General features: G+C 43.7%; 1 protein-coding gene across 1 annotated transcript in view; it reads right to left on the bottom strand.

The window, feature by feature from the left end:
* doc2b (double C2-like domains, beta) overlaps window positions 1-24,246 on the bottom strand; it is a 136,458-nt gene that overhangs the window by 45,546 nt on the left and 66,666 nt on the right. The window contains exon 8 of the mRNA XM_080836578.1: window positions 9,920-10,126. Within this exon, the coding sequence (XP_080692704.1) occupies window positions 9,920-10,126 (207 nt within the window). The remainder of the gene's footprint in view (window positions 1-9,919; window positions 10,127-24,246) is intronic.

The following is a 24,246-nucleotide window of genomic DNA, read 5'->3' as shown; positions in this document are numbered from 1 at the left end:
CATATACCGCCGGGGGATGGAGGAGAGAGAGAGAGATTGATTAACACGATGGGAGTCTGTTTGGGGCTGCAATGCACGGTGCATAGGCCTGATCTGTGCGTGCTGAACTTTATGGAGCTCAGGAGGGCAGTTTAATGATGCCCTAAGAGCAGATTCTTTGGGGGGTGGGGGTGGGGGTGGAGGGACTGATGCAATGCATAGATTGGACTGATATTACTCCTCCGCCATCTCCTGAAATGAAATGAGGTAAAAAAAACTTGGAGCACTTGGAGGAAAAGTCTACATTTTCAACTTGGACCAAGTGGGAAGGGCCTCAGGTTAAAGGCTGTCTTTTTCATTGTGGGAAAAAAACGTAGAGCCTGGGGAAAAGCCTCAGGCTTATGTTGTCATTCTATCACTGTGGCTGGACCAAGGCATCGGTCAGGCAAGACTGAATCAGACAGGGACTTTGGCAATGGATTATGGCCCAAAGGTAAAACAGGAAACCTTTACGATACATTTCTCAGTGTAGCCTGTGGCATGCAAGCCACCTGAATAAATCAATGAACATGAATCTGTATACTACTACATAAAAACTAATTTACCAAAAAACATCACGGCGCAGGTACATTTCTCAATGTTAAGTTTTCATTTTAGGGGTGATCAGCTCCAAGATTTAACTGCAACTGTTGCTAGGCAATGATTGCAAGTCACTCCAATGGCCAGTGGCAGATATTCTCCCGTAGCAAGTGTGTTGTGTGTGTGTGTGTGTGTGTGTGTGTGTGTGTGTGTGTGTGTGTGTGTGTGTGTGTGGTGAGTGTGTGTGTAGTTCTAACACTGGAAGCACTCGTGTAGTTCTAACACTGGTAGCACTCGCTGTGGGAGAAAATCTGCCACTAGCCATTGGAGTAACTTGTAATCATTGCCTTAACAGTAATAGAGGGCTGGGGTTTTCCACAGGTATTTCAGCCCGAGGAAAAGCCTTGGGGTGGCCTCAGTCTTAAGTGGAAAGGTGCGAACAGAAAGCCAGTGCCACATGATTGATATAGTGACTGAAAATTCTGCAGTTATATGTCACTGCCTGTCCAACTCAATCAGTGTATAGGAAATCAAGTGCTGAAAAAAAGATCTGAATAAATGAATAAACACAGAGGAAACATGGAGGAACAACTATGGTTGTTGTCTTACAAAACCTGCAGGCTAACCCTTAGTCTTGGTGTTGTCTTGCTATTGACGTTGAGGAATGCAAGCATGAACCTGAATGTCTTCAAGGACCCTCGTCTAACATCTTGAAGGCCAGAACCCTCTTAATCACTGAGCTACACAGCTAAATTTAGCAAAACAGTCAGGCAGCCTCAATATTGGTGTCTATCCAGTGTTTGGTATTAATGCGCAACTGAGGGGATTAAAGAGCTTAGGGCTGTGTATCGGCTTGCTGGAGAAAAATGACCCTTCCGTGCAGCACAGAGAGTTTCAGCACGCTTCTCTTTACAACCTCCTCGCTAGCATCAGAAGTATGAGTCCAATCATGAGAAATGCTTCCACGGTTTGTTTGCGCAGTAATTTATTAAACAGTTTCTAAGGGCATTGGAGGGCTTCACTTTGAGCAGCTTTTTTTTTTTTCATCACAGTACAAAACTTCGCAATTACACTGTCAATGAAACAATACAAGCAACAGGCACATAAATCCCAAGGCTGAATTGGCAAAAAAAAAATCAACGGAGAACAAAACAAGCGGAAGCGAACAAAAGAACAGAGAACACAGCCAAAAACAAAACCAGAACAGAGAGGAAAGGTTTATGTCTGAGGGGAGGCATTACTCTGTGAGAGGCTAACTTTGCACGAAAAACTCATTCCAAGCCTACTGCATACCAGATTAATATCTACTGGAGAGAAGACAGCCAGATTAAATGGCACGAGTCTCCACAACCACAACTGGAAACCTCTCATGACACACACACACACACACACACACACACACACACACACACACACACACACACACACACACACACACTCATGAATACAACCTCAAAAATCATCAATATTTTTATAAAATGCATTTGCTGGTTGCTTTGAAACCTGGGTGGACAGTAAGGCATTTGGCACTAGACTGCTATTAGCACCGCACTGGTAAGGGAGTCGAGTGCCGCAAACAACACAGCCCATGGAGGACAGGTCTGCTTAGTATGAGCCACACAGAAAGGGCATGCCTCCGCTCTCGGAATCAGTCTTTCACTGTACCGGACGTCCTTTACGTGCAGGAGTGCGGGCAGGGACGAGAGAAATATATATGGAGATGAATGACTTCAACGGCAGTATGTCACTGGGAGGGTGTTGCATTAGGAAATGAAAGATGAGAACCTCCCGCCCTTGCAAGCTTAATCATGAAGCTAAGCGCCCCACAAAACTTGGTATGTACTGCAGCAGACCTCCATAATGAAATAAGGCCTTTCATATCACAAGATTTAAAGTGTATGACATTTAATGGCTGACGTGAGCGAGTTCAAAGCATGTTACTTTATATGTAGTGTGCGCAGAGATATACGGGGATCTCAATTAACAAGTGTCACCCTCTGATATACATTATAACTGGAAATGACCAGTCAAATGACTGAAAAAAAAACATGTCCTGCAATATAGAGAGGGTCTTAAATTCAGTCCCTGAAAGAAGACTTACATATGGCATGTTATACAAGTCCATAATCCTACACAGTGCTCTTTGGGTAAGAGAGTTGCGTAAGATGCTGGGCAGGATACGGACACTGGCACTTCAACAGCAGTGATGAGACAGAGCACTTGTCTGCTGGTCAGCTGGTGCCACCCCTCGTCCCGTAAATGTGTGATTTCACTGCTACTGTGCTCCTGCTCTGTGTCTGTGGAGCTGCTTGTTAAGAGTTCAATGCACAGCGAGACGACGTCAGCCCATTCCCTGCCTGCCATCTCTACCCATGACGACCCCCGGGGCAGCAGCTGGTGTCTGGAGAGGAGCGACGCAGCCGCCACCAGATTAGAGCAGCATGGGCTCATCCTCATGTACCCTGGGCTAGCAGCTAGCACCATGTGTACTACAGATAAGGATATCTGATCCCAGAAACCAAAAAAAATTAATACAAATAAAACTGTACATGAATACATTACATGAATACATTTCATAAATAAAACAACACACTAGCATTGTTCCTGTATTGTCTCCAGTATTACAGGCCTATTCAATCAAAATAAGAGGTCATGTGGCACTTCAAATACAAAATTAATTTCCTGTAACATATTAGTATTATTTTCTAGAACAAGGGAAACAACAATGCCCCATCTGCTATTCTTGACTGTATTACTTGATACACTGAGACAAGCTTTGGGCTCTGTCAAGTATTCACTTGAACTATTTTCTTTCCTTTTGAAGTTATAGATGGCACTCTATGTCTGTAGTGTCTTTTAATGAAGAAAACTCTTTAAAAAGTTTCCTGTTTATTCATTCCATCAGTGTGGCAAAGTATAGAGGGCGAACAGTGGAGATGTAGACAGATCTAGAGGAATACAATAGGGAGCAGGATCAATATCCGGATTGGCTCTTCTAACAAACAAGATGGTGCTGCAACTCATCTGAGATTAACAAAAATAATTATATCACTGGAGGAACTGGAGGATTCCAAGGTGTTTTCCAGTGCTCCCTCAGAGTTTAAAAACGGGAAGCCAGTGTAAGGGAAAGCCCCCCCCAAACACCACAATGATCCCGCTGAGCGCCCCGACACGCCACATGCAGCGTATCACCCATCCGTCCCCTCTGCCATCACATCTCCACTATTAGTGGGATTACAAGCATGAGAGCCCTGAGCTGAGAGATTGGAGAGTGGAGAGGGCAGATGGGATTGCAGGGTTTTCCGTGGACCACTGGGAATGCCCGGAACTCCACCGGGATTGGCTGCTGGCTAAGGGGCTTAGAGGTGCAAGGGGACAAAGATCAATTCTGCAGCGCTCGAACATCCTAGCCCCTTGCTGGACGTAGGGCCAGGGAGGATGGACAGAGCATGGCAAGCATGTGTCCTGATTTCCTGGTGTGGAGTGGAGGACATCACTCTTCACAGGAAAAACAGACACTGCAGCCTTCAGTGCCATGTTTGACTGTCGCTCAGATCAGCACTTTCGAGCAGAGTTCCGAGAGGCTGATAATCCATCCCGCCGTGGTGCCAGTTCCAATGTTTTGTCCACCTTTTGAAGCTATCAGCTTCATCAAAACAGATTACATTGTTACGCAAACACTGTTGTTGCCCATGCAGTGAGGCAGAAGAGTTCTCCTGATCACACTCACACTTTGTGAGGAGAATGGTACTGCTGAGTGCACTGAGTTCCCCCCTCCAAAAATAAAGCAGCGCTCACACCACACTTGTTTAAAATGATGCACCCAAACCTCGTTACTCTGCTACAAAAGACAATACAAAACAGTGCTGAGCCTAACTTTAAACTATATTAATGAATCACTGAGAGTCCTGAAGGCCATGGCAAATTTCTTTTTAAACTGTAGTCCAAAATGATAGTCATAAATAAAGGCCTGCCAAAGAGGCTTTAAAGTACCTCTGGCACCATAAAGAGTTGGAGGTGTTATCTGCACTTTCATGAACAGGCACCTGCTGCCTCCTTTTGGAGAACAAAACCCTACATGCACAGGATAGTTTAAATAACTAACGCGCTATACACTTTTAGTCTTAAAGTGAGCTAAAAATAGTGACTGCTTATTACATTAATTATTTAAATCAATATTACACATATTTAAGTAACCATTAGGTCCGTAAGCTTCTACATTCCCTTAACATTAACATTACAAGAACATTAGGAACCAGAACATCATGGCTGAACAGTTCAGAACAAGCAAACAAACAAACAAACAATACCCAGTCAAACAAGCAGCTCCACAGTCATGACATCGCCAGCCCACGAGTGGAACTGCGGCCACCTTCACAAACAGCTTGGTCGCAAAGTTTGCCAAGTGCAACGGGGGGAGACGTGTCAGTGAACCACGCCGAAACCAAACAAGACCAGGCTGCGCCCCTGTTGATGACAATCACAGATGGCTGATGGCTCTGCCGTGTGTCCGGGGGCAGAACCATGATGGCTGCTGTGGGTGTGCTCTGCTTTGTTTTTTTTACACCGAGGACCAGGGGCCGTTCGGGCAGAAAACCCCCGTAGAGGCCACAGATAAAACACAACAGCGACAGGGCTGACGGCTGATCAGAATCAGCGTGTGGCTCTGGGTTGCTCCATTGACGCTAATGCTACACGCGCCCAGCCAGCACCCAACCAGTCCACCGTTCCCGTCATTATCTGAAGACAGCTTGCAGATAGACCCTTAATAGGATTCTGCAGCCTAGCCTGCTTCAGGGGAATCCCTGCTTATACCTGAGTGTGTCTCTGGGTCACGCAGCTGCAGTGCCTGATAAACGTTGCGTAATCCACTCAGGGCTCTGCACGCTGCGTGGAGCATATACTCTGTACACATACAACACGGTGATATACAACACAGCACACCACTGCCTCGGCCGCCTGAGCCACGAGTCTGTAGCGAAATGGCTGGCGTGTCACCCAAAAGGTTAGTGTTGACAAATGTTTAGGTTAAGATAACTAATTCACTGTGCAATCTGCGTTCTAGATGCTCTTTCACTGGCGTAGACCCGAGTAAGGAGATAAGAGTTAGAAGTCGGCCTTTCTGTTTTGTCCTTTTTTCTTTGACGGTTTAATATCATAATTAAGAGCTGAGGAACGAGGCAATCTCTCCCACCGTCTGGCCCCCGTGCAGAAAGGAAGTGGGGCTGCCACATCTCCTCCGGCGCTGGCTCGATGCAGCCTCCTTTCATGGACCACATGCCCGGCTCTTCCCCGTCTGAGGGGAGCGAGATGGAAGCGAGACTGATCTAATCAGGGATGGGAGCAGTAGGATCAGGCCTGTGTTCCCGGCATCTCGTGAGGAGGACCTAATTAACGAGCTCATGACCACATCTGACTTGATTGCTCCATGTGTGTGTGTGTGTGTGCACATACATGTGTGTGTGTGTGTGTACGTACATGTGTGTGTGTGTGTACGTATGTGTGTGTGTGAATTTGTGTGTTTGTGTGTGTATGTACATGTGTGTGTACGTACATGTGTGTGTGTGTGTGTACGTATGTGTGTGTGTGCGTTTGTGTGTTTGTGTGTGTACGTACATGTGTGTGTGTGTGTGTACGTACAGGTGTGTGTGTGTGTGTGTACGTGTGTGTGTACGTGTGTGTGTGTATGTGTGTGTTTGTGTGTGTACGTACATGTGTGTGTTCGTGTGTGTGGGTGCAGGAGGACTCAGTGGGTAATGAACTTTTCCTTTTCAATTAAAATCTCCGTTGACGCCATGGTGGCTTGCTCTGCGTCATGCAAAATTGTCAGAAATATTAATGTCAAAGTGAAATCTCTCTGCGGGACGCTGGCAGAGGGGGTACTGCTTTCCAGGGGGGGTGTTTAGATAGAAACTCTTATGGCCGAGCATGGGAAAGCAAGTGCTTCATCATCCAAAATGTAGAGCCATGTGGATCATGACCTTAAACCCTGATATGGGTTTATTTGTGTAAAGTCTGGCTGATTAAAAATGCTCCGTCCATCTTTGTTTTTCAGTCTAGGCTCAAAACTCACCTTTTCACTCTATCCTTCCCAGCTTCCTAACCCTCCGTCTGTTGCCCCATCTGTAACTCTGTATGTCTCTTGTTGTCATTGCCGTCTCTGTTCCTGTTGTCATTGTTTCTGTTGATCTGTCTGTCTACTGTTGCTCGTCTCATATTGTTATTATTTGTTTACTTATTTTTGACTTTATTTTATTTATATCACTATTTTTTACGTACAGCAAAGCTGTGTGAAATGTGCTTTATAAATACATTTTACTTACTTACTTACTTACTTACTTACTTACTAATTATTACACTGAGCACAGGGGGAATTCTTTTCAGCTGGATGAATGAACGAGTGCAATGGAAAGTCTACATTGAAAAGCTACATTATGTTTCTCATTTTGTCTTTAATGTGAAAGCTGCCCAGACAGACTTTCCCTATTCAAATAAGAAACCATCTATGACTGGAAGCCTGTTTTACCGTGCATAATAAGTAGAACTGGCCTTGAGTCATTTAAAGTAAACTCGTGCAAAAACTCCTTGAGTCAATTAAAGAATACTCATACATTAACTCCTTGAGTCATTTAGAGTAAACTCATGCAACAGACAGACCTCCACCATATTGTTCTCCTAACATTATGAGGATGAGCACTAAACTAAGCAAATATCATGTGCATCTAGTCCATAGAGATGATAAAATATGAAATAATTTAGACCATGCAGGTTTACACTTGGTGAAGTAATTACATTGACATTCAAAGGCAAGGCACAACCAAATGAATCCACATGAGACTGTCTGAGTGAGCTAGTGTACATAGGTACAGACAGCAGGAGGAGCATAATAGGCTGTGGTGCAGTCAAACCCAACCAGCACGACGGGGCTGAGCCTGGTCCTCAGAGTGCTCCCTGCTACCTACTGAGACCCAGAAGTCCCCTGAAGCAGGGCGCATAAACACTCACAAATGATTGGGAGGTTGCATCAGTCAGTGCTAAGTGGGCTGTTGTTCATCTCTTCGCATCCCATTCCAGTGTGTGCAAAAAGCAGGCAAATACTCTTATTGGCCATTATGCAGAGTAAAATAAAATGATGAACCGCCGAACATGCACTTCATAAATATTATGCATATTTATTTTTGGCTTGTTGTAAATTGGTGAAAAAAACCAAGTACTGATTTTCACAAATACCTCCTTTCCAAAGATAAATAAGGATACAAATATATGCTTCATCAACACACCAGTTCAAGACTATCTGTGGTTTGTATGAAAGCCATCTGTTGCATTTGGAACAGCCTCCTGCAAATGCTCTTAAGGACGGAGAATCTGTCTGCCCACCCAACGCTGGTAAAGGGATTGATCAGATGCTCTCACAATACCTGGAATCCAGTGGAAACCACCGCATTCGTATTTCCCGTCTCACATAACAAAGACTCACATTAGATGCTAATTTGGTTCTTGGCGGTGCTAATGTGTTGATTGCCATTCCACTTGGGCACCATGCAAGCGTTGGGGGGGGGGGGGGGGGGGGAGGCGCCTGGGCGGCCAGTGATTAAGAGTGCAAACATCCGACCGGCTGATAGACGCTAGAGTATTCTAACAGCGTGCACATTTAACATCACAAGAAATTGATGCATAAAATGGGCACATCTGAATAGATTCAGGGCAATACATACATTGATTGCTATTGATGTTCATTATATCAACACAAACACACACACACAAACACACACGTGCACACACACACACACACACACACACACACACACACACACACACACACACACACACACACACACACACAGACAGACACACACACACACACACACACACACACACACACACACACACACACACACACACACACACACACGCACACATTATACCCTATCCATCTAAGGACTAGTGAGTGACTATCACTGCAGAACGCACTGACAGACGGATCGCTCTGCATTCAGAACTCTCATTCTGTCTTTCAATCAAACAAATCACTGCAATGCCACAGGATGCAGGGGATCCCTACACTGGGAGTCCTGGAGAGACGGGGTTCATCTCCTCACCAAATCAGGCTAGATTTGGTGACCCCCGTCACCCAGTGCGCAACGCCTACTGACAAGGTCACAGGTCAACATCTGTCAACAGCAGATCACTCCATGCCAGCCCAAAGCCGTGCTGGATTAGGAAACACACAGCCCTGCTCTAAGCCCCTCGTCCTCCACAAGCACTCCACTGTAAGCGCTCTCTTCAGTATAGATTAAGTCCATCGTAGACAGAGTACGTATAAAATAACCTGATGTAATGGTCACGCAAATTTCATTGCTTGTATTTACAAGGCAACCTGCACAAGAGCTGCCACGACAACAAGTCAATAAAATAATCATACGGTTATTGTCTGGGTAGTGACATACTCATGAGGATGCTAAAACTCTGCGTCTTGCACCATACTGCTGATACGGTTCCTGTCTGCGTATATGAATTCATGAGTCCACCCTTGCACCCTCTCTCAGCCGAGAGCTGGCTGGCTTAATAATCCTGTGACGGGCTGTGGCTGTAATGAGCCAAACAGACCCACGTTTGGGTGAGCTCACATGTAACGTTTGAATTGTGCGTCTGACTGCCATTTGGGCTGGCCATGTAAACAGCTCTCTCTCTCTCCACATCTCCAAATCCCCCCCGCAAATGTCCACGGGCTGCCTGTATTTCCTGCCAGCAAAATATATAATTAAATATCGGCTACTGAAATAGAGCAACTGGGAGATATGATTCACTCCATGTGCTTGAAAGAAGGATTCCCACATTTCCTTGTATTCTGGCCATGGTATGCATGTTGTCTTGGGGAATGCATCATGGTGAGGGTGCATAAAAGCGCAATGTATTGTAGCGCTGACCTTTTTGAGCGCTTAAAAACAGCAGAGTTTTATTCCTGTGTGTCTGACGGATGGAGAGGCAGTCTGTACAGCAACAGTTGGCTTTGCAGAGTTAAGCTCCAAAGTGCTCAGCACAGAGAGAGAGAGAGAGAGAGTGTGAGAGAGAGAGAGTGAGAGATAGAGATAGAGAGAAAGAGAGAGAAAAGAGAGGGAGAGAAAGAGAGAGAAAAGAGAGGGAGAGAGGGAGGGTAGAGAGAGACAGAGAAAGAGAGGAAAAGACGCAAGAAGCAACACAGATGTACAGCAGAAGACAGAGAAAGAGAGTGAGAGAGAGAGAGAGACAGAGAGAGACAGAGACAGAGAGGGAGAGACAGACAGAGAGAGAGAGGGAGGGAGAGAGATATAGAGAGAGATAAAGGAGGCATTGAGTGAAAGGCAGGAGGAAGCGTACTCACTGGAGTCGTCCGAGTCGTAGCCCTCTACATCCGGCTCCTCGTCCCTCTTGCTGGCGGGTGGCGCGGCAGCACCCGCGCCGAAGGCTCGGTCCAGGTCGTCATCGCCTGGTGGCTGGTCACCGGCGCCGGCGGCGGCAGCGGGCCCGTCAGACTGCTGGCTGGCGGCAGAGGAGCGCAGAGAGCCGGTGCGGCTGAGGGCCGGGGGTGCTGTGGGGGGCAGACCCCGCGGGTAGCGGGGGAAGTAATCAGAGATCTGCTTGATGGGTTGAATGGGGCCAGGACACACGTCAATAGCCATGTGCTCCTGGATGCTGATGGTCGTCTTCTCCCCTTTGCGTTGTGTCATGCATGCAGCCCTTTAGGAGACGCACACCACCCTGACCCAGTCAAGGGAGGGGGTGGGTGGGTAGGTGACAACAACAACAAACAAAAAAAACAAAACAACACAAAAAAAAAAATCGCAGAAAAATCGAAAAGAAAAGAAAACAAGAAAAGAAGGAAAAAACAAAAACAAGAAAAACTCAAAATTCCAGGACAAACTCTTCTGTCTCTTCCGTGCCGGTCTGGTCCCCCCCAGAAGAAAGGCAAGAAAAAGCGCAAGTCCCACCCCCCCACCCCTGAGAGTGGTGCGGTGAGTGTGTGTGAGTGAATGCCAGAGTGAGAGGGTGTAAATATGTGTGTGTGTGCGTGTGTGTGTATGCGCATGCATGCGTGTGTGTGAGAGTGAGAGAGAGTGCCGCTGCAAGCTGACTACATGAAGGGAGACTGCTGGCCACTCCGGCGCGCCGTAACCATGCCGTCTGCCTGCCTGCAAGCGCTCTTCTGCCACTCTAGCACTCCAGCCAGCGCCAGGATACACAGACGTGAGCGAGTGAGAGGGAGTGGAAAGAGGGAGAGAGGGAGAGAGGGAGGAGGGAGGGAGGGAGGGAGGGAGAGAGAGAGGGAGGGAGAGGATTAAAGAGGGAAAGAGGAGGGACCGGCTGATGTCACTGCTTAGCAACCGTGTGGTAAACAGGAACCATCGGTGCGGGTACTTAATTATGCTATTAGTCCCCTTCCATCTGCCAGTGCAGGGGATCGGAGAGGTGCTGTGGGAGAAGGCAGCAGACGCCGGAGCTCTCGCTCAAAGACGCTGGTGAATGCCCTCATGTCTGAACCCAGAGAGACCAGCGCGCTTCACTGCTCAGCAGGAACAACAGGTGCGCAACAGCTCAACCACCCTCTGCTCAGGAAAAGGAAACAAATAAATAAAAAAAACGGACGCAGGAACAATAAAAGGTAAAAATAAATATGAAACAAAGTTAAAGAAGAATTCTGATCAAATAAATTCACAGTGCATGTGTGTGTTTGTGTAGTCTGGTTAAGGTTCTATTCCGGGGAACTACAATTCTGTCATTCTTCTTTCACTGCATAAATGCGGTGAATCTGACCATGCAAGATGCTGTTTTCTCACTGATCAACAGGTTTATAAAGCGATAAGGCAGTGAAGAATATTCAATATTTTTATAAATTCATGAGTTAGTTATGACTAGTTTAGGAAATAAACACAGCAATCTTTGATAACAAGTCTAAATCTTCTCTAACAGAGTTCAATAAAAAACAAAAAAACAAAGACACAAACAAGAACGAGAAAGAGAACAGTCTAGCGGTTAGCAGTCTCACACGGCCAGATGTGATCACAAGTTATCACAAGATAGTAAAGGGTGATGACAAAGACTGCCAAAGACAAGTCTGCCCTCATTGGATCATGCCTAATCTTGATGAGGGCACAGTTGCACTTCTGTGTTGAGCCACACAAATATGATGCGTTGGATTGGTTTGGATTGGTTGGTTGGTCAGATTGGTGTTCCCACTCACGTTTGAGCCAAATTCCAACATGGTCATCTCTAAAGCTATGTGAAGGCAATGCAGTGGACTGAAGGGGTTCACCTGCCCTCTTCAAGCCAAAGTAAAAGGAGTGATTACAACCCTCACTGAATTTCTAAATGAGCTGAAGTCAAACAGGAAGCTCAGAGTGAGCAGTGACAACATGGCTGTTATTGTCTTGGCAAATCCTCAAGAATGGCAATCATATGAATAAAGTGACATCTGGTGCAAGATAAAACGGTTAAATCGTGTAAAACGTGTTTATGCAGATTTTATTGTCCGCTATTATCCTAAAACAAAGTGGATTGAAAACAGGGTAAAATGTGATTTAACAGTTATTAATCAGTTATGGAATATGGTTTAAAACTTGTACTTGAAAGTAAGCAATACAAAAATGTAAAATAGAAAAATTCGTTTTTTTTATAATATTTTATTTTTATTAATATTATGTGCGATCCACAATCTGTTCGTAGTCTACCAGGCATTCCTCTCCCTCCTGCTTCAATACTGTTGTTGCAGTCAACACAATAACCATTAAAACTGTAATGGGCATCATTTGCAGGGTGCTCTATTGGGCTCCTCTGAGCCTCGTTTGGAAGTGGAACATGTGGCCTTGCCCGAGACCACAGTCAATGATTGAGCAGAAAATGTTTTTGTTTTCAGAATAAATGGATTGTTGAGATGGCAAAGGTGTTTTCTGCTTCTGCCTATTCCGAGGACAACATTCTCCTACACTTCTCATCTCTAAGAGTCATCTGTACACTACATATCTGCTCTGTGGATTAACTTATAAAGTTAATAAAATTAGCAATGATGTAGCCAGTTACCGGACATATATTATGATTTCCACTGCAGAGTGTACGCGCAACACTTAAGATTTGACACTGTCCTGCAGCAGTACTCTTTTAGAGGTGGATAATTTTTATGCTGTGAGACCTGCTGTGTGTAATCACTTGCCTTTGAGCCCCAAATTAGTCTTTTTACATCACCACTTTTTACATCACCAGGTCTAGCTGTGTTTGTTGCTATGCATTATGCTTTCACAAAGAAAGTATTCTGTCCTGGTCATGGCGACATTGAAAAATCTAAAATAGCAACTCCTGCTGGTGCACTACGGATGTATAATAATACTCTCTTCTGCCCAGTCACCAATGGGTCCAAATCGTACATCTTATTTGTTCTTTTCTAGACACCGTCATTGTCCTAAAGTGTAAGGGCTCACATCACATGTTTCTCCTCTGCAGACCACTGACCTTGCAGTGGCAATACAACAGTGTTTAGGTGAAGTCTAGGCATAATCATCTAATTATCTAAACATGACAAAGTGTGGATTAAAGACAGAAACACTGTGTATCATTTGACAAGCTGGTTGCCCTGGTTATCTCACCAAACCCTTTCCAATATCTTCCTTTCTGGCTTTTGGGTTGGTGTGTCGGTGTACCCCTCCTGCATTTTCCCCTAGATTTAGGCAATTTATTTATTTATCGGAAAAAACATTGGCTTTTTATTGAACGCTCCATTTCCATTTTATATGGCGACCCATGAGCCCGGTTGTTACAAAAGACCTGAGGGATGCCGAAGATTTACATTCATATTACTGAAGCCAACAGTAAATCAGCGCTCACATTAAATCACAGCATCAGCAACAGAGCACACACGCACGCAAGCACGCACACACACACACACCAAGTAGAGACTGGAACAGCATTCTACAAACATTCAGTTTGACACAGTGCAAAATTCTGTAATATTGGAATATGAATGGAATAACAAATAGGGGAACTATACAAGCAAAACATTCTTGAAAGAATGCAGTGTTCTGGAAATGTGGGGAGACACGCTGCAAGGGGTGCTGAGTAACAGTACATGATGACAAGCTAAGGTACCTCTCACCTGTCATTGCACACTGGCGTCAATTATTTCAAAGCGTTAAACCAACACATTTACTGAAAAATGTTTTGACAAACATTAAAAAAACTAAAAAACATTCACCTCTGATGGTAAATAATGTTATTTTGTAAACCCTCGACACTCAGGATACATACTCCAATAATAACCCCACTTGGGTTTAATAAATATTGAAAAATAAATCAAGCTAATTAAGCGTTGAAAAAAATGTGAATTTTAACATTTGTGATTCGCTTTGTGAAAGCCAGAAACCGTTTGCACCAATCCCCACACCTACACACAGAGAACTCCACTTAATAAGCACACGTCATTCAATCCACAATGGCCTTTCAGAGCTACTGTTCTTAATCAAATCTCTGAAGAGTGATCAGGGAAGCTGGCTCCAGGATACTGAATGTTAAGACCCAGGGCTGAAGTGGAATGTCATGATTGTGTAGCTGGGTCTCTCCATCTCAAACACAGAGGAACGTTACCACACAGCGCACTGATTTTAGACTTTTTATTCCGGTCACTTCCGTTTGTTGGTTTGTCTCTCAGCAGGGTTCCACCAAAAATACCAGGCTGACTGCCATGATTATGGGGTGGATCCAGGTTTTTTTTTTTTTACTTTTATTTTTTATATTCCAAGATAGGGCAGGTCTGTGCTTTCCGAGTGCCCTTGTAGTTAAGTTGGATTTAGTTTCACAGTTCGCAAATTGAGACAGACCAGGACAAATGGGCAGGGTTAAAAACATACTTGCAAGTTTCTCATTTTTTGCTTGATGGCACTTAAATGCAACAAAACATCTTGCAAGCATGCTCAAAAACAACTGTCAAATGAACCAGACCTACTGTTATCAGTAGGCACATTTCTTATACTGTAACTTTGACATGGCACTGTTCTATTGTGCAAACGACCTCTACCTCTGGTTTCTCTGTAAATAATTTAAGAGCATCAGTACCAGCGCTCTTCATTCAGCATTTTCTTCGTGTGATCACAGACCTCCAGAAGACAGCATGCTCCTGCAATATTCCAGTGCTGACTTCTGACACCTGACCTCTGGCTCTGTGGTTAGTGTTGTTCAGAACTACACAATAGTGGTGAAATGAGCCCACATGTCAACAAATGCCCCCCGGAAACCCGTGATCTATTGGATGCTGGGTTCACTTCCAGATATTGGCTTGAGTCAGGGGTCGAACTGTGTTCACGCTGCACTCAAACAGTACTAGGGAAGGTGAGAAATGCTTTGTCTGATTCAAATTCAGTGGATCAACAGGAAAAACCAGCAGCAGAAAATGGTGCAGTGACTCAGAAAATCACTTCCCTAATCTATTACATTTACACAATGTTTCAGAATGTTCTAATAAAGCATAGTTACCTCTAGTTACCATTTATCTCTAAGATTTGTATTAGTTTCGAAACTGGACATCACTATATGTGAAAATGTAGTTCTTGCACAAACACAGTATGTCCTCTGTAATGCCAAGCTATTTATATAGTCTCATATGGAGATATAAGGATAGTATTCTACTGACTGATACCAGTTGTGTGTGATGGGTATGACTCCAGAGCGCAGGTGATAATTTTTCGGAAAAACATCAACAAGAAATAATATGTCTATATCTGAAATAAAAATGTAAAAAACTTACCAAATAAGAAGTATGAATGTAGGTGATGTTAGATGTTACTCACAGATTTGTATTCGCAAGGGATTCAAAATAAACAGCTAATTTATTTATAGCAATGTTTTTTCTTTTTATTTAACGAAGCAGAACATTTAATGCTAGTCAGTGCGTACATCAAGGCGCTAACACAACATTTTAAAGCTCTAAAATATTAGTTTTATCTGAAAACTGTGTTAAGGTATAACTAAGAGTGGTCCAGACCCATCTCTTAAAGAAGGTATGCTGAAGGTATATATATAAGGTATATAGAATGTACATAAGGAATAACTAGACAAACGAGGAGACGGCGGGGATTACAAAGCCCTCTGCTCCTGCTCTGCTCCTCTCTCTTGCTGTTTCATGCAAAGCAAGCGAGCAGCACTCACATCTGACAAGGTTCATACCGCTTGTGTGTTTGGATGAAAAAGTGTAGATTAAAGCCAGAAAATGCCCTATTGCACAAGGATGCTCAAGAATGGAAAGGCCTTTTAAATAAGCATGTAGTTGAGTGCGTGATTGCGCTATGAATTTCTGACATAACAGCACACCCACACATATGGGGAAGTGCTGAGAGACAGCAGCACTCATTGAGCAAACAGTCCATTTAATGGTCATTTCTGCTGGGCTGACCACTCCAGTCCACCCTCTTCTGATGGAGGCTAGAAGGGGAGGGATGGCATGGGCAGACAACCTTCCCACTGTGAGTGTGGTTAAACACTAGTGAACCTAACTTCAGTGATGGGACACGGGCAACTGGCAACAAGTTAAGACCGCTGTGCATGCACTAAAGCTTATTTAATAACATGGCAAAATCGTTGCTTTGCTCGTTGCCCATCAATGACAATAGGATCCAAGATGTGTGCAGAGCAGGCTGCACTGGTAAGCGCCGGAGAGTGTTGCCTCAGCGGACATTAGCTTCTCTGGTTCTGGCACTGATTTGGTTCGAGTCGAGTTCACAGAGGTCTCCTGCAGGGATCACGCAAGCCGGGTCCTGTAAGGAGGGTTAGGGGGTTCAAATGAGTTCATGGCTGGTTTTGACTTGCACATGCTGGGATGGCATGGGGGGGGGGGTAGGGTAGTCCATCTGATGGTGTCAGACAGCTGCTGTGATGGTGTTGGCTAGGCCCTTACGAAACATCCTGAATCAAATGGGATTATTATCACTCAACAGTGAACAGCCTGTGGCTGGTGTGAAATCATTAAAACTGGAAAAGATGTGGGGAAGGGCCTGTGCTGCAATGACAAGTTTCATATGGGTTCTGTCTGGATGTCAAGATGTAACCAATAACAAGTTTCATATTGGTTCTGCTTAGATGTCAAGATGTAACCAATGATTACACTTGTATTATCACATGGGCAAATTAAAAAAATTCTAGACCTAACGAGATATAGCCGACGGGTTGAAATGGATACACTATGGCCCAGCTGTATTATAACAGCATTGTGCTCTCACCCTGAAATACACAAATTAAGAGCACTACAAGACAAGCCGCTGCTGGCACATCACAGCATAAACATCTCTCTATGAAAACAAACACTGAAATGAGGAGTTCCAAGCACCATATCAGGCCGCACTTGTTTCCAGCACGAGGATATTATAAACCACTTGTGGTGGCTGTAGAATGCAAGCCCAAATCCATCTTGCTGAAAACAGCAGTTCTTTGCCAAAAATTATGCCTTTTGAGTCCCACCGCTGGGCTTCAACCACCCATATTCATTTAGATTTGATCATTAGCCAAGCATAGAGCCAGGGGAGCACAACGGAGAAAACAAGCTTTTAGGTTTTGAGCGTCACAAGTCACACCTGAAATCCCTCTAGACAGGCAAACATGTAAACACTGTGAATACATTCTAATTCTCAAATACCATGGGGCACCATGTGTCTGCGTGCGAATACGGCAGCGAAGCCCTGCTGAGAACCAATGAGGAATGCCATGAATGGCTTGGAATCATACATAGGAAGTTAGATAAGAGGGGCATTATATCAGGAGGTTTCTCTTTAATTGCTCAATTCGTTATGAATCAATACAAGTTAATTAGGGACACTGGAATTTCCCATGCTTACATTAGATATGTGCATGCTATTAGCCTCATTACATGAAGATGTGAGGGATTTAAGAATATTCCATTTTCTGTAGATTTTCCCTCAGCTTTTTGAAGGGCTGAGTGGTAAATAATGTCTTCAGAGATCCACAGAGGATACAGTTTCACCCGGAATTAATTTGGTTTGACGGTTAGTGACCAAGTCAACAGTTCCAGCACTACATTTATGGTATAGCTATTGATGACCAAAGAAGTTTGTCCTAATCAATCTATTTCAGTTTGAATAATTTCATTTTGGGAATAATTCCACTCAATTCAAGTGGATTTAATTTTGAAAAGATCATATAAGGAGACTAACTACACATACTGTATGTTGTTCATTAAACAAAGGCTGAGGAACTCAACATTTATTTTGAAGTGCACAAACAAAGACAGCTGACTTTTCATTACGTGCTGTGAATTCATAATACACGTTGCCAAATCTATTGTGCTGAACCTCAAGCGTCGCAAAAACACCTTGGATTACCGTCAGTGCACCTTGCCCTCAATTTGCTATATTTGTTACTGTGCAGGTCTGTGTACACACTGTTTTTGTGATCTAATAATGAGAGATGTGTTGTACGGACCCCTGCGAGTCTGACATTTAGTCTAAGTGATTAAACTCCAGACTGACTCAACAAGGCCTCCCTTTTCTGTGCAGTCTGTGTGAGTCACGTATGCCATCAACAAACAGTTGTTGATTGTTTTCAGTTTGATTTGGGCATGATTGATAGGTAAATGCATGCTATGTTTCACACAATCAGTGTTGCCAGGTCTGCTTTTTTTTCAGTGGAAATGGGCTAACTCTTAAGAATAAGGGAAGTTATTCTACAGTATTAAAAAGTAAATACTGCACTTTGAAAAATCTCAAACACGGACAGCAGTGGCTTCTAAAATATGTGAAAGGCCAATATGTTTACAGAAAAGCTTTGGACATTTCTATGTTTATACAGAACCTTTTTTCCATCAATCCCGCAAAAAAAAAAATGATGGCCTAAGAATGATATGTATGGCCTGTATTATAAAACCCCTCACTGCATAGGCCTGTGGCACAATACACCCTGGGGTTTCAATAGTTATGAAATAACCATCCTGCTGTGAGAGAACATGATGCATTATAAAGAACCACGACCGGCACGCTACGCCACATTAGTAGATAATGATCTGGCTCAACAGGCACATACATTCTGTTGAACAGCGCATTAACTTTACTCATACCTGCCACACATTGTATGTTGAATAAGTATATAAGTCTGCATTAATGTATGAGTATTATTGGTGTCAATCGATTTAAAAAAGAAAAAGAATGAATTAAATCGCACAATTTGCTGTGATTAATGAAGCTTGTAATAATGGATAGTTAAGTGTAAAATCACAGAATAAATGTAGAATCAACACAAAGGAAGTATATTAAAATTCAAGTATCATTCAATACTGTTATTTAATAGCACCTTTTAAACTTTTCAACACAGATTTTCTCCTGTGAACTACAGATTTCCAATAAAATCATCAAGGCCATCACAATTGACTGTCAGTTTGAAAGGTTCTGACTCTGACACTGACTCAACCTTGGATGGATACATAAGCATGGAAAACGGTTGTAGCCAAATAATGATACCATCATATATTGGAAGACCACACACAACAGTGTCACATTGCAATGTCTGCACGTCACCAGACGTAAGTTATGCAGTCTCACATCATCAATTAAATGTAATGCTCTTTTGGGAGCATTGACATCGTCTAAAGTGAATTCCTTAAATGGAATGCGTCGGTTAGGTATATCAATCACTCCTGTCTATAATGCTCTGCCAACCAGAGTTAAGCCAACTGATTTTTCAGGTCAAACCCAGATTGTAATCAAGAATTCTGCTGCCTATCCAAATCTGCTGTGAATTCAGACAGGACTGAACAATAAGGCCCAAAGCACAACACAGAAGCCCCACAGCAACTTAAGCACCATAGCATTCGGTTCTCTTGAATATCCCACTTGTGTGTTAATCTGACAATACTGTTTTTTTTTTTTGGGGGGGGGGGAGTTAAATACAGTTGTAAGCAAACGTTTAGGGCACCACTGTGCAATGATATCATGACATTTTACTTTTCTAACCTTAACCCTAACCCTAGAAAAGAATAAATAAAACTCCTGCAACAAACCTGCATTCAAATGTATGTATGTACATTAAATAACTTCCCAAATGAAAAAAACATGAAACGGTTATTATGTCATTTGCTCAGGGGTGCCCACACCTCTACACCCCAACCTGGTGCATGACCACAAAAGGAACAGCCATGCACACCCTGACATGGGAACATATTATTATATTATATTCTTACTTTATCACTAGGTGACAAATATGCTATACGTTCGGTAATGTTTAAAACAGCATCTTTATAGAGCATACAATCCTTAATGTGAAAACACTATAGGGAGGCCGAGACCATCAATGCTTCCATTTGTAATTCAGGCGCCCAGCCATAAAAAAAGAATCCTTCCTGTGCCTCAGAATAATGGTGCGTGAACGCTGCGGCCTCGAACACAATGTCTCCTGCACATCTGCTGTCATTGAGAGGTGACCTGAGAGAAACCCTCAGCATCGGCACACAGCTCCTTCTCAGGCAAGGGCCGGCTTGAAAGGTCATTGTTGCAGTACTTTTTCCGCTTTCTTTTGAGTCTCCATGACCAGCGGCATTTCAGCCCCCCTCCCCCTTCCAAACAAAAGCGAAGGCAGCGGGAGGTAAAAACAACGAACCATGCCTGAGATGCGGCCCCAGACGTCCGTGCCGCGCATAGCTACAAACAACTGTTTGGAGGAGAGGAAGCACCTCCAGATGAAGAACACAGAGCTGATAAAGCCAGTGCTTTTGAAACGCCTGTGTATGAACCACGGTAGGTATGGACTGAGTAAATATTTCCTTCCTCTACAGCGCACTGTCGGTTCAATCAAAAGGGGCTTTTAGAAGATTGTGGGGAGATTGTGTTGGGAGAAGATAGTGGGACTGCACGACGCAGGATACCAATAAAGCCACACTTTTTCCTTTATATATTTTATGGCAGGTTATTGTAGCCATTTGCTGTGTTTGACTAACTCAGGTGGGCTGAGGGTGATTGTTATGTAAGTATAAGTTCAAGCAAGCCAAGGAAGACCCAGACTTGCAAAACTGTTGCCATATATCACATGATTTGGGCCCTGATCTGGACTCGAGAAGCGTCACTAATCAGCCACCCTGTTAACAAAGAGACAGAGAGTAGTCTAAATGATGGTGTCGCTGTCATTTAACAACGCTAGTTGTTCAAGGACACTTTCTGGAAGAACACCACTGGACCAGACTCTGTCATTTTAGAGTCCTGCTCCCTTGATTAAGGATCTAAAAATCCAGAGCAAGCATTTCTTGAAAACCTCTACTCCACTTTTTTAAATAAGAGTCATGATGAAATTTTAGCTGAAGATTGCAAGGGCCCAAGAGAGTCTCTGATATATTATGTTTTGTCTTTGGAAAGCGTTTATGCTGACCCTTGCTATGCTGAGCGCTTCAGAGTTCTTAAATCTAAAAGCTACAAGCTGAAACCTCAACTGCTGCTATTGGTGCTTTAATGAACATACAATACTGGAATTTTAAATATATCATTATTGATATTGATAAAAACAGATATTGCCTCCCAAGCACCACACTCTCCTACACACTTTTATTAAGTAGTTTGTGTGATCAGATTGATTGATAGCATACCTACACATAAACCACCTGTCGGTGGCATTTGTTATTTCACTCACGGAATGCACAAAAATGTATTAGTTTGTTTGTCTTAATGATATTGCCATTGGAATCAAACAAACAAGAGCAGGGTCTGTGGTTCGCATGCCCTGCAAAGGTAACGAAAGCAATAGAAAACCAGAGCCCTAAGGCTAGGACGTGAATTTTCCACACGATGCGTACAAATAGATGAGGCTGATATCTCAGGTCACCATCGCAGCCAGTCACTCGCACCGTTGTCGTGGCAACTGCTGGGGACAGGAATGAAGCGTAGAGCGGATTGATGGGAAAACGTGCTCCCTGTCCATCAGCAGGTAGCGGACCAAAACAAGGCTAGAAGTAAGCATTGGTTATTGATTCAGTCCAAGAGGGTGCATTACTGCACATGCCCTTAGCTATGGGCCACACTAGAGGGTTGCGTGACTGACATGCTTCCCAATAGGAAGACAAGGTAAGGGACTTGTTGATGTGTGTGGATAGAAAAAGGAGGACTGAGATGTCAAGGACAGGGACAGAAATGTGATTTAATTTTCTTCTAACATGGAATTGTCTAGGATAAAAACAGGACAAGAACCCAAACTTTTGCACAAACCAGATGTTGTCATTCAGGTTTAATACAGCAAAAAGTATACCAAAACCAGATCAAGACTATGGTCAAAGAATACCAGACTTTAGTGTCATGTTCCTTTAAAAAAAAATACATTTTTCCTAGGTACATTGACCCAAATCACAGTCATTGAACATTTCTGCACAATAAAACTAAAGCTCCCTTCCCTACTCCAAGGCATACAATATTGGAGTGGCCCAGAGTGTTGTTGTGCTTCCATGAGTGTGCGTGTTGTAATCTACTTCCTGCGATTCAGCGTGTTCCATGTCCGTGGTCCTTCTGTGATTAATGTTTGAATTTAGAATGTGCCCAGTGTTTGTGTTTAGTCTGTGTTATGTGCAATGCCCTGGAGTATTAACGTCTGTGACTAGCCGTGTCCCTGTCCTGTCTGAGTACAAGCTCCCTGCCATCCTGCCCAATGCTGTGTGTGTTTAATAAATGGCAAGATGGGAGAGTCAAGCCTTCAAGTTGCTCCATCGTTAAAACATTCATATTTTGAAAAAGCAACAGAAAAAAAAAGAGTATTGCAAGCAGCATATCTTAGGAAGAACTGAACACATTGTGAATTGATTTTTTGTGTGTGCATTCTTTGGCACATTTGGTTTCATTTCACAGCTCTCCGGTGTGGATTAAACTTTATTTTCTGGCCATTCTACTGCTTTGGAGATCAGGAAGGTACCAAGAGTCTCTACAGCAAGCAGCGGGCTGTGGAGCAGCAATATATCACAATGAATCTTGAGGTAGAGGTACAATCACTTAGGGATTCAATGCTATATGTCAGTTTTACCTTAATGATGCATTTGCTCTCATCATATGTTGAGGAACACAGAGACAGACATCAAAATGTAGGCAGATTCACTCTAGGCACAAGGTTAGTCAATATTGCTCCAAACAAAAAGCAACGTTCATTCCTAATGCCTTTTTTGACAACAGGAAGAGCAATTCATTCCATCCAGCTGCATTTCACTGTGGAAAAATAATTATAGTTGAGCTGACAGAGAGTGGAGAAGCATTCAGCATGGCACTCTCATAAATGACTATTCAGCACAAAGATTTCAATAAATCAGAGCTGCCAAGCTGAAGATAAGCTTGGGAGAACAACACTGACCCGACCTGATGCAAGTGAAAGTAGCAGTGAACAGTCATGGAGCACTGACGCTAAAAATCCACAGAACAGTCTTTGTAGGTGACATGACAACTTCAAGTCTTTGAAGCATGACTAATTGTGTGCTTAACTGGGGGACAGACTGTTCTTTAATCTTTTATGGTTTGTGAGGGTTAAGGATGGTCCCGTTCATAACGACACCCTTGTGCACGTTTAAGACATGCAGACGAATAGGACTGACTAACACTCCTGCTTTTTCAGACAAGGAAGATATACGAAACTCAGTTTTCCATGATGCCTGACAGCGAAAGAAAGGGACTTTGTGCGGTGCTTATGATTGGTAACAGCAGTCACAAATAGCTGGGAGGAAGAGTAACTTGATTAAAATACAACGCTGAGTCTGCAAAGCCGAAATAAACAAACTTCAGGTGGGCTCCAGCTCTCGGGGAATGTTTCTTTGTTAAAGAAAACTGTGCACTGAGCAAAGACACAGACAAAGAATTTCATATCATGAGCAGTGATGCAAGACTACATGGACGAGAGTGATGCAGTACGCTGTAACATCACACAGCCGTGCTCACTCGGTTTAGTCAAGTTCTACACTGGTGCAGGGAGGGCTGGTAAGTATAAGCAAATTCATATCTCTGTGTAAAATGGCTTTAGGGCAGTGGGTTTGATCGAACCCCAGGGGTTCGTTGAGTCACTCTCAGGGGTTCGGCAGGGGTCAAAACACACACAGTAGGCTATAGCCCGGTTCACGCTAGCAATGTCGGGCCGTTTTTTGCCGACAATTTGGCAACACACAATTTTTCTCCACCGTGTTAAATTACAAATATTTAGTTGCTTAGTAAAAGTTCAGTACCTCCACTAAGGTTAAGAACCACTGCTTAAGGGTATACTTTGTGGGGTACCGTTAGTCCCTTACCTTCTTAAAGGCTAATACAGGGAGAAGGTTCTTCTATCTACTTCTATCTACCGCGGGAGTTTACTGCAGTCATCATGAGTGTAGTCTACATCCCTCCCCAGGTGGATAAGGCTACTGCTTTGGATGAACTGTATAGCATTATCAATGGCCTGGAGAATGTGCACCCAGAGGCAGCCTTCATTGTTGTTGGAGATTTCAACAGGGCTAACATGAAGAAGGTCTTGCCTAAATACTACCAGCACATTGACTTTCCCACACGCGGAGACCAGACCCTTGATCACTGCTATACTGCATTCCGGGGCAGTTACAAACCCCTCCCCCGCCCTGCTTTTGGAAAGGCAGATCACACCTCCATTCTTCTCCTCCCCGCATACAAACAAAAGCTGAAACAGGTCAGCCCAGTTATGCGGACAGTCCATCAATGGTGTGATGAGAGT

Source organism: Sprattus sprattus, assembly GCF_963457725.1.
Source record: "Sprattus sprattus genome assembly, chromosome: 1".
Taxonomy (NCBI): domain Eukaryota; kingdom Metazoa; phylum Chordata; class Actinopteri; order Clupeiformes; family Clupeidae; genus Sprattus; species Sprattus sprattus.
The sequence above is the reverse complement of the archived record's forward strand: the minus strand, read 5'-3'. Positions and strand labels throughout refer to the sequence as shown.